The sequence below is a fragment of the Prionailurus viverrinus genome, chromosome D3, assembly GCF_022837055.1.
Source record: "Prionailurus viverrinus isolate Anna chromosome D3, UM_Priviv_1.0, whole genome shotgun sequence".
NCBI lineage: Eukaryota > Metazoa > Chordata > Mammalia > Carnivora > Felidae > Prionailurus > Prionailurus viverrinus.
The window spans coordinates 95,103,994-95,116,030 of record NC_062572.1 but is presented as its reverse complement, the minus strand read 5'-3'; the positions used below and the strand labels follow the sequence as shown (position 1 = coordinate 95,116,030).

The window sequence follows — 12,037 nt, the reverse complement described above, 5'->3', positions numbered from 1 at the left end:
ATAAAAATGAGTAAAATGCACAGTTAGCATGAACTTCTCATAAAGTAGGCATCAGCACATACAACATGTATTATCCAAATAACAGCTAACAATTCAAACTTTTTGTTACGATCTAACTTACACACACATGCTGACTACATAAGTAATAATTTTAGGAATATAACAAATACAATCAATTTAGAAATATAATCAAGCAGTCTTTAAAACTAAAATCTGATTTTCAATATGCTTCTTATGCGATGAAAGTAACTTAAATAAAACAAGTTTAACCATGCCATACTATCAAATTAAATACTGTAACATGTTAATATAGATTCTTTTATTTTAAAAATGAACCATCGAGACAAAAAATTAAAACAAATTATAAAATAAATAAATTGAAGAGACCCACAATTAACCATCAAATTACAGGCAAATGATATGTCCAACAGAGAAAACTTAAGAGACATAAACGCCTCTGATTAAGCAAGAAAAGACACTGTGGGAAGCTGTTCAGTTTGAGCATGCTGTGACACAAGCACAGACAGTTCACATCTGGAATCACCACCATCTCTGGAAGTGTGTTTTTACGGGATATATTAAGCCCAAGCAAACCAGCTCTTCAGAAGCACAGCACTTTCTTACTGAAAGGGAAAATCAAGTCATTAAAGCAGCCGCTCCTTAATCTAGCCTACCTTATTTTTTGGATTGGATGTGTTCATTACACTTCGAGTCTCTTTTCCCGTATAAATGACAACACCTATTACAGTACCTGCAAAAACACGAGAGCGGTCCTTACCGAGAGGCCTCAGAGTGAGCACAGAGAACACTTTCTAATCAACGGTCTTGATGGAAAATATTATTCGCTACTTAATTTTATATAAACTTATCCAACAGCATATTTGACTGGGCTAGTTCAGGAAAGTCTAGTCTCGACTTCAAAATAAACTCCATTCAACATACAACTCAAACGATTCCTCAAGCAGCGCCTACGCACATTAGAAAATGTACGACTATGCTTTTTGCCGTCAAGGCAAGGGTGGCCCCTCATCCGTTCCCGTCTGCCGGTGCCAGAGGTACGTGAGGAGAGGCTGCGTCCCGGGACCCGCGCCCCCGGACGGCACCGGCTGAGCCACCTTCCCCGCACGAGGGGCTCGGGCAGGACCGCGAGTCGGAGCCTCTGCTGACGCTCCAGCACAGATACAATTAAAGCAGTGAGAGACGATTACGCACAAATTATTTGATTTTGAACGCGGGTATCGTTAGTCTTTTTTATTCACGTCCCCTGGAGGTGTGGTTTCCTAAGCGCGCGCGATCATTTTGTGGCCTGTCAAGCGTCAGGCAGAAGAATGGAGAAACACCCCTGGAACAGCCCCCGAAAGGCTCAGAGGCACTCGCCTCCGCGACGTCAAACGAAAGCCCTTTCGAGTCTGTTTCTAAACTGCAGCCGGGCATCATTTACATTCCCGGTTTTCTGCTATTCGTACGTTCTGGCGGTGAGAAGCGATTAAGGTGAGGGGACGGTCACGTCCGCAGCTGCCGAGCAGGACTCACGGAGACGACGGTGATACAAAAACTCTGTGACGTCACGCTACTGTAACGTGTGAAACGTCGCGCGTCATTAGGACCCACGGAGCGCACGTGATCTCAGTGAGCCCCTGGGTGCACGCGAACAGAAAGCTGCAAGTTACTCGCGCGACCCTGCGACCGGTCTCCTCCGCAGAGCGCTCAGGGAGGCGGGAGATGGCACAGGACCTCAGCGGTCGTATCTGCAGAGGTTACACATTTTTATTTGAAAATAAGCATCCCCCCGCCCCCGCTCCCGCTTTTAACTGTGTGCCATCCGGAAAGCTGTGAGGCTCGAATTTACCGTGTCCCAAAAACAGTGACCCCCGTGCAGCATGAAGGCTGGCCCAAACTGCACACAGGCTACCTTCCCGCGGTATTACCCAGACACGCTTTGGACAGCAGCCCTGTACGCAGCACGTGGGGACACAGCACATACACAGTGCGACCGGACCGGAAGGGACTTTCAAAACCAACACATCAGACGTTCTTTAGTCAGTGAACCAAAGGCTCAATCTAACCGGATCAGGATTTTCTCCCTTTTTTGCCCATCAAGTTTAACTTAACCAAAATATGAAAGCGTCTAATGTCACAGGGCACCTGGGTGGCTCAGTCGGTTAAGTGTCCGACTTCAGCTCAAGTCATGCTCTCACATTTGGTGGGTTCAAGTCCCGGGTCGGGCTCTGTGCTGACAGATCAGAGCCTGGAACCTGCTTCGGATTCTTTGCCTCCCTTTTTCTCTACCCCTTCCCTGCTCGTGTTCTGTCTCTGTCTCTCTCAAAAATAAATACCCATTAAAAAAAATTTTTTTTTAAGAAAAAAATTAAAAAATGAAAGTGTCTACCGTTACATAAGCTAATGTTAAAAAAGCAAAACAAAAAAACAAGACAAACTACAAAATTATTTTTAATATTAGCAGAACAAACAAGTCTCAGGACAAAAAAAATTAATCAGGCTACAAAACCTGTCCTAAAATCCAGACAAATTATTAGCAATGTTGACTCTAGGCTGGCATCACAGTTAAAAGCATCAAAATATGAGAAATAGTGAAAGCTAACAAGGAACAATTCACTCAGATTTACACAGATACCATACAGGATCGGACACACACAGGCATCGTACACAATCAGACACACACAGCCCTCGCACAGAATCGGAGTCTGCGGGCCACATCCCCCACATGTGGTGAGTATTTAACAGAGCCCTCGTGTAATCTTACTTGCATAATCTACTCAAGTCTGGTGAAGGCTCTCGTGTGTTACCTCATTTCATGCTCAACAGAAATGAGTCCTCCGTGTGGAGTGCATTTTCTTCTGAGCCTGTCATGCGCTCTGACTGCTAACGTTACTCAAATCAGCACGAAGTATTTGGAAGACTCTCCACTCTCGTTGACAAATGGCACCTGGTTTCGGACCGGTATGGGCTAAGAGGTCACATACGCCCTGTATACGTGACAACAGTGTGCATGTGGGGAAGGGGATATCATGAGACCAGGGAGGGGACACAACAGAGCACAGGCATCAGAAAGTCTGACAAGGATCCCATGTCGTAGAGACAGACGGACCCAGAGAGCCATTGTGCACTATCAGTCAGGAACCTGCCAGGTCAGTGTGAAAACCACCTTCCCGGCACCCGTCTCCACAAACCCCCAAGCACGGGCTGCCCATCCGCTACAGCGATTCCGCGTGCCCAGGATGGTGGGGACGGCGAAGACTCCGGCCAGCGGCCGAGGGTGCTGGTGACCCAGGTGCCAGACCCCACCCGGATGCACACGGAGAGACCGAGGCCAGGGACGCGGCTGCTGCTGTGCCCCGCACCAGGTCTGGGCTCCACCAGCTGTGCACACAGTCGGGGGGTGGGGATCGGATGGGCCGGAAGGGAGGGCAGAGTTGCCTCCCCCACCTCCTAGCTGCCAAGACCGCCCGCCCCATGACACGCAAGGTTTGAGAAGCAGCAACTCCCAGCCCTCGTTGGGAGCAATGAACTGCGTGCTGGCGTGTCCCTGCGGTCCCCCCCGCTGTAGCAATGCTTCACCACCACGCTGTCGTGTGCACCCACACCAGCTCTCCGGGTCGGGTCCCTCCAGTGGACCCTAGGGGACAGCTTCTCCTGCCACCCCAGTTCTAATCCACCAACCTCTCTGCAGCAGGAGCCTCACAAACTATGCATGCTAAAGGGACAGGTTTGATTTTCAAATTTCTAATCTGTCATGAGGACTAGTTTTAGAAATTGCTGTGCCCAAAATTACCAAGAAAAATGAAACAACCAAAAACCAAAAACAATATATATGTCCAAATTCTTTTGACACTGAATTACTTCATATCCAAAGGGGTCACCCTGGACCCCCGTCTGCACACACACCCATCAGCCCTGTCCTGGGGGGGGGGTGTCACCCTGGACCCCTGTCTAAGCACACGCTCTGCAGCCCTGCCCTGGGGGGGTCACCCAGGACCCCCATCTGCACACACGCCCAGCAGCCCTGCCCTGGGGGGGGGTCACCCTGGACCCCCGTCTGCACACATGCCCAGCAGCCCTGCCCTGGGGGGGGGGTGTCACCCTGGACCCCTGTCTAAGCACATGCTCCTCAGCCCTGCCCTGGGGGGCCACCCAGGACCCCATCTGCACACACGCCCAGCAGCCCTGCCCTGGAGGGGGGGGGGGGGTCACCCTGGACCCCCGTCTGCACACATGCCCAGCAGCTCTGCCCTGGGGGGGGGGGGGGTATGTCGGTCATCCAGGACCCCATCTGCACACACACCCAGCAGCCCTGCTCGGGGGGGGGGGGGGGGGGGGGTCACCTTAGACCCCCGTCTGCACACACGCCCAGCAGCCCTGCCCCAGACGCACATCTCTGCTTCCAGGCTCTTGGCAGTTAAGTGTGCTCAACCCTGGCTACCACAGCCGCTCTCTGGGACATGACTCTGCTCTGGAGAAATGACGTTTACGAATCCTACAAGGGGAAGAAGAGGGAGGCACCATGAGCATCTGTGTTTGCCCCTCTTGTGGGACCCTCAGTCCTCGGGTCCTCTGTGTTGTTAAGTCGAGTCCTCGACCCCACGCATCAGGACCCCACGCATCAGGACCCCAGGGCCGGGGAGGAAGGTCTGTGTTCACTTCACACAGGAGGCAACCTGAATCCCGTTGACACATAACATTTAAAAAAATAAGATGAAAAAAATTCCAATCTTTCCTTCTCAACTTGTAATCAAGTATAAAGAAGACACGAGCCCTTAATTGCTCACATTATTAAGGTTTTTAACTAAGGTAAGGATGTCTTAAAATATTTCAAATTAATGAAAACAGTTTGCATTTTTTAAATGTCCAAACACAAATTAAAATTAGATGTGTCTTATTTAAATTTTTCTGAATGGATGGTTTTAGAGCGACAGAAATACTTTCTTGGAAGACAAAATAACCCCGGGCAAACTGAAGTCTGCACATCATGGGGCAAGAAACGGTTCTCAGGACGGCAAGCGTATCTGATGCCTAATGCGTGCACCGCCAGGGTGCACAAGCAGGGGCCACCGGTGAAAGGTCACCTGGAGAGAGGGCAGGAAGGCGGGTACAGGGAACGAGCCTTCCGGTCGGGTGCTTCTGTCTGTGGGGAGACAGGCCACAGTCCAATATGCAGGAAACACAGGATCAAATAAAACGAATGGTTTAAAAAGAGTGTCTTCAAGATGACGGGAACAAAACAGAACCTAACTCTAGACAGAGAAAATGTAAAACCCATGACCAACCTTAGCTAACCACAGTGTGGTATGTTGTAAATATTTGTCTACAAACTATAAAATGCTACGGGCTGAAGGGTGACCGCTGTGGAGGACAGCCACCTGGATTCAAATCCTGACCCTGCGACAGCCTGGCCGCGTGACCACGCTAACGTGGGCCTCTCTGAGCCACAGTCTGTGGCCCGTGCGGCGAGACGAACAAGGTGAGGCCGGGTGATCCTCGGGGGTCAGTGAGGTGAACAGGAAACAGCCACGCGGAGGAAGCGTGAGCACAGGATTCGGAGATCTCTCCTGGTGACAGTGCCTCCTCCACGGTGACTCCAGGGGCACCGTGAGTCTCCCCTCCCCGAGGCCTACACGGCCCGAGACCTGGCCTGCGCCCCCTGAGTCTCTCCTGCGCATGCTATCCTTACTTCCTCTTTCTCTTTATTTTGAGAAGATTTTTAAAATCCATCAGTATGAAAATCCTGAAACAGCTCATGGAATTTCTACGAAAACTGTCCCGTATGCCGTCACCCTTTTTCTGGGATATGTGTATAGCGAGGTCCCCGTTGACCCTCCCTTCCCTAAAAGGGGAACACGTGCCCACACAGGCCCTCGCGCACACGCGCACAGAACCGCCCTGCGTGTGTGGCCGTCTCTTCTCCGTGCGCCAGGCACGCGGGCATCGCCCTCTTCGGCCCACGGGGCACCAGGCCCTCAAGCGGCTGCGGGTGCGACAAGAATCCTCCCACACCTTTCCGCCCCCTCGCCCGCTGCACCTGTCTATTCCTCAATCTAAGCCCCCGCTCTGCTCTCAACAGGTAAGGACTGAGGCGTCTATGATTTCGGGGCACCCTCTCCTTCCCCGTGGTACTTCACACAGCTTGGCGTGGCGGCCTCACTTTAGCAGAGTCTCTCTTCCTTGCCCGTGAGCGCCCGAGGCCAGGACCCGTAAGCACTCCGCCCCACGCTGCATCACCGGCGCCCGGCCCCGAGAGGGATTCTTACAAAACCACCAGAAGAGCGACTGAGCTCCCAGACAGGAGGGCGGCCAGCGTCGCGCCACAGGTAAGACACACAGCCCTCCCCTGATCGCGTCCTGGCCTCCCCACCCCCACCAGCAGCCTTCAGGCTTCCTGCTTCTCAGATTCAGTCCCACTTACCACTGGCAAGTCGACTACTTTTCTGGAAAGCTGATCATCATTTAGATTTCAATACTCCAGAGATGTTCACTTTCCGAAACGTAAACTTAGGTGACCTTCCTGTTCAGCCACTAGGGATACTCCAACATCCTCCACTTTCACTCAAAAAAGTGAAGGACCTTTACCCTGGCCCCCAAAGGCCCAACATGAGCTGCATCCCAAGGTCCCCCCTGCCTCATCTAATACTTTCCTCCCCGAAAGACAACCCACCACAGTGGCCTCCTATGAATTCTGCGGATGACTGAGGAGGAGTTGGAAGATCCCTCAAAGGCCACCACGCGCCCCGGGCCCTGCCCCGCCGCCTCTCGGTAAGGACCACGCGCCCCGGGGGCACCGACAGGCTTGCGGAAGAGAGTCGTCGTCACGGCCAGCAGAGCGCCCCTGCCCCGAGGCACAGAGGGCAGGCACACTGCTGGCGGCGGCTCTGGGCCCTGCCCCTCAGAGTGAACGTGCCAGGTGGCACACGGGCCACAGCCAGCGCTGGCCTGGGACGCACAGCCCCAGGGCCTGCCCCCGCCCCCAGGGCATGGTGTTAAGGTCCCGGTGTGGGACAGGCACTTCCAGAGACACTGTGCAGAATCTCCCGTGTGTGAGCGTCCACGCTAACGTAAGAGCTTACTTCTTACCTGACGCCACAATGGTGTTCGCCCACAGTGTATTTTCTATGCTGAGACTTTCGTGAATGGGCGGGTCACTGTCTTCCTGTTCAGACAGAAAAGGAAGAAAACGGCAAGTTAGCGACTTTTTTACGTTACATATCCACAGTGATAAACCCGAGTGCACAAGCCGGCGCACTTACTGAGCGCTGGGACGCACTGCAAAATAAAGTGAACAACGAGGGACTTGAGGCAGGGGATTCAGGGAAGACGGCAGAGCAGGGGCCCCGGGAATCTCTCCCCCCCAGATGACAACAGCAGGGGCGGAACCTGTGTGATGGGACTGCTTTGGGACTGTGGACTCTGCCCGAGGCCTGCCACGTGTCCGGGAGAAGTCGTCGATTTTGGTCCATTCCAGCTCGCAGCACGGCAGCACCTACCCGTCCCGCGCCCCAGCCATGTGGCAGGCAGCGGGCACGTGTTTCTGGAGCAGCCCGCAGAAGCCAGGTGGACGAAAAGGACCCCGTCCCCCAAACGGCAGGAGGCCATGCTCTGACCACACGGGTGCGGACTCAGAGGCTGGCGGCCATTGCTGTCACCCCTCCAGCTCCAGCTCGAGTGACTTCAAGGGGTAAGTGCCCTCTTATCCCCCTTTTGGGAGCCACACGTTAAAGACTAGGACATTCCAGAACAACTGCACACATGGGGGAAAAAAACCAGCATTTGACCGTGCAGGCAGGCCCAGGGAAAGGCTCGGAAAAGACCTGAGAAGACATTAAATGTAGGCTGACCCCCAGCACAGAGACAGTCTGTAATAATTAAAATAAACCAATAAATATAATGACTAAAAACCCAGCAAAACCTGAGGAAGGGAGAGATTTTGCCTTCTAGAGTTACCACATTACTGTATTACAAAAAAAAAGTTTCAACAATAGCAAGGCATTAAAAAATATAAATAAAACAACTCAGAAAACGACAGCCGATTAAAAGGAAAAATTACAAATCAAGAGAAACTATCCCTGAGAAAGACCTGACGTCAGATACACTAGACAAAGACTTTAAAAGAAAAGCACTGAATAGGTTCCAAGAAATGAAGATGCGGAGAAAGCCAAGAAAACAGTGTGTGAACAAAATGTAAATTATCGACAGAGATAGGAAACCCCAAAAGAAACCAAAAGACACCTAAGAGCTGAAAAGCCCAATGACTGAAATGACAGTTTCCCTGAAGACTCACGGCAGATGTGATGAGGCAGGGGGGTCAGCAAACCCGAAAACAGAGCAACAGAAAGGACCGAGTTTGAGAAACAGAATGAAAACACATTGAGGAAAACCAACAGGCCTGACGGACTGTGGGGCCCCAGGGACCAAACCCATAAACGGATCGTGGGATCCTGAAAGGGGAGGACGCAGTGAAAAGGGCAGAGAACACATGTGAAGAAACAATGGGTGAAAACACCCCGGATCTGCTGGAAGACGGGAATGTAAACACTGCAGAAGTTCAACCACATCCAAGCAAGATGAACTCAAAGAAACCCACAGAGACGCGTTGGAACAAAACTTCTAAAAGACAACGACAAAGAGAGAATCTTGCAAGCAGTTTAAAAAAAAAGCGGCAGCAGCAGCAGCAGACCATCACACACAAGGGGCCCCCGATAAGGTTATGTGCAGATTTTTCATTAGAAATTTGGGGGGGCCGGAAGGCAGTGTGCTGACTGATTCAAAGTGCTCGAAAACAGACACAGCCACACGCACGCACACTCACGCACACGTCAGCCAAGAACCCTAGATCCAGCAAATCTGTCCTTCAAACGTGAGGGCGACATCAACACCTTCCCAGACAAACGAAAGCTAAGACAGCGTGTGAGCGCTGGACCTCTCCCGCAAGACCTGTGCCGGGCGGCCCTGCAGGGAAGGGACGGGACGCCGTGACTGGCACATACACGGAGAAGTAACACCCCAATAAAGACAAATAGGCAATTATCATCATAACGTGGTTGGTAGCTGCCCTTTTTGTTCTCTATGCAATTGAGGAAACTCATACACACAAGCTAGTATTGTCACTTTGGTCTGTACTTCCAAATCTTGTTTTCTACGTTACTTAAGAGGCTGGTGTTAGGAGAATTATTAGCTTATGTTTTTAGGCACAGAACACATAAAGAGGTAATTGTGTGACATCAGCAAACACAAGGGAGGGGAAGGAGCCATACAGCAGCAGAGCCTCGGTATGCTATTGAACGTAAGTTGGTACGAATTCAAATTGGAGTATTGTATCTTTTAGGATGCTAAATGTAATCCCCATGGTAACCGCAAAGAAAACAGCTATAGAATATACACAAAAGGAAATGAGAAATTTAAACGTTTCACTACAAAAACCAACTAAATACAATAGAAGACAGTAATGTAGGAAATGAGGGACAAAAAACCTACAAGGCATGTGGGAAAAAAAGGAACAATGACAGAAGGAAGTCCCTTCTTTTCAGTAATTACTTCAAGTATCAATGGATTAAACTCAACAATCAAAAGACAGAGATTGGCACAATGGATAAAAACACATGGTCCAACTCTATGCTGTCTACATGCGGAGGCTCGCTTTACACCCAAAGACACAAAGAGGTTGCAAGTGGAAAGTATGAGAAACGTATTCTATGCAAATAGTAAGCAAAGTAAGCAGATGCGGCCACAGGAATATCAGACAAAATAAATATCAAATCAAAAAAGGTTACAAGAGACATTTTATATTATTAAATGTTCAATGGGGCAGGAAAATTATAAACTGTGCATCTAACAAAAACTATAAAAATATATGAAGCAAAAACTGACAGAATTTATGAGTATTGAAACAGACAGCTCAGCAGTAATAGTTAGAGACCCCAGTACCCACTCACAATCGTGGCCCCAGTATCCCACTCACAATCGTGGCCCCAGTATCCCACTCACAATTATAGCCCCGGTGTCCCACTCACAATTATGGCTGGAACCACCAGACACAGGTAAGTAAATAGAAAACTCAGCACAAAAAAACCAACTAGATCTAACAGACATACAGAACACTCCACCCAGAATAGCAAACACATTCTTCTCAAGTGAACACGGGACGTTTCCCAGGACAGACCTTATGTTACAAATGAAGTCTCAACAGATCATCATACGAAGTTATCTACTCCAACCACGATGAGATAAAGTTAGAAATCAGTAACAGAAAATTCACAAAATTGTGGAAATTAGACACTTTTAAACAACGAATGAATTAAGAAGAAATCACAAAGGAAATTAAGAGATGCTTGGACACAAATGGTACTGAAAGTACAACTTGCAAAAACTTACGAAGTGCAACGTAAGTGGTGCCAAGGGGGAAACTGACTGCGAGAAGCGCTTATATTAAAAAAGAGGAAGCTCTCAAATCGATGACCTGACCTTACAATTATGGGACTAGAAAAAGAATAAGCTAATCCCAAAGCTAGCTGAAGGAAGGAAAAATAAAGATGAGAACAGAGACAAATGAAATAAGTAACAGAAAAACAATTTAAAACACGAATGAAAGCTGGGGCGCCTGAGTGGCTCAGTCAGTTAAGTGTCTGACTTTGGCTCAGGTCATGATCTCTTGGTTCATGAGTTCAAGCCCCACGTCGGGTTTTGTGCTAACAGCTCGGAGCCTGGAACCTGCTTCGGATTCTGTGTCTCCCTCTCTATCGGCCCCTCCTCTGCGCGCTCTCTCTCTCTCTCTTTCTCAAAAATAAACGTTAAAAAAATTTGTTTTAAATAAAAAATTCAAAAAAAATGAATGAAACCACAAGTTGGTTCTTTGAAAACATCAACAAAATTGGCAAACCCTTAGCTAGGTGGACTAAGAAAAAAAGAAGACTACTCAAATTACTGAAATCAGAAACCAAGGTGGGGACACCGCTACAATTCTACATTAATAAAATGACTATAAGAGAATACATTAACACCTGTGTGCCAAGAAATTTGATGAAATGTGTGAATTTCTAGAAGCACAAAACCTCCCAACACTAATCATGAATAGAAAATGAGAAGAGACCTATATCTAGTTAAAAGACTGAATCAATAATAAAAAGTCTGATACAGAAACACCCTGGATCCAATGACTTCACTGGTGAAATATACCAAGAATTTAAAGAAAAACTAATTTCCATCCTTCTCCAACTATTCCAAAACATTAATGAGGAGGGACATCTCCTAACTCACTCTATAAACCCAGTGCAACCTTGGTACCAAAGCCAGACAGAGACATGACAAGAATAATAAACTAGAGATCAATATCCTTTATGGTCACTAATGCAATAATCTTGTAATACTAGCAAATAGAATTTAGCAAAATATTAAAAGGATTATACAGTATGACCAAGCAGAATGCAAGGTTGGTTCAAAATATAAGCCAATCAATGTCATACCTTACATTAACAGAATGAAGGAAAAAAATCCCCATGAACATCCCAACTGATGAAGAAAAAGCACCTATTCAATACCCTTTTATGATTTAAAAAAAAATGAATTCAACAAACTAGGAAGAGAAGGGAACTACCTCAACATAAATAAAAGCCATATTGGGGCGCCTGGGTGGCGCAGTCGGTTAAGCGTCCGACTTCAGCCAGGTCACGATCTCGCGGTCTGTGAGTTCGAGCCCCGCGTCGGGCTCTGGGCTGATGGCTCAGAGCCTGGAGCTTGTTTCTGATTCTGTGTCTCCCTCTCTCTCTGCCCCTCCCCCGTTCATTCTCTGTCTCTCTCTGTCCCAAAAATAAATAAACGTTGAAAAAAAAAAAAATTTAAAAAAGCCATATTAAGGGCATTTGTTGGGATGAGCATTGGTGTTACACGTAGGTGCTGAATCACTGGGTCCTACTCCTGAAACCAATACTACACCGTATGTTAATTAATTATACTTGAATTTATATAAACAAATTTAAAAAGTAAAAATAAAAGCCATACATGAAAAGGCCACAGAGACTATCACCCCAGGTGG

General features: G+C 48.5%; 1 protein-coding gene across 4 annotated transcripts in view; it reads right to left on the bottom strand.

The window, feature by feature from the left end:
• Positions 1-12,037, bottom strand: part of ATP9B (ATPase phospholipid transporting 9B (putative)) — a 248,910-nt gene that overhangs the window by 118,478 nt on the left and 118,395 nt on the right. For 3 of the 4 annotated variants that reach the window (XM_047828023.1, XM_047828019.1, XM_047828020.1), the window contains exons 10-11: positions 7,087-7,162; positions 675-751 (exon numbers count right to left, since the gene is read on the bottom strand). In XM_047828023.1, the coding sequence (XP_047683979.1) occupies positions 675-751; positions 7,087-7,162 (153 nt within the window). The remainder of the gene's footprint in view (positions 1-674; positions 752-7,086; positions 7,163-12,037) is intronic. The other variant, XM_047828022.1, reaches the window with a different exon arrangement.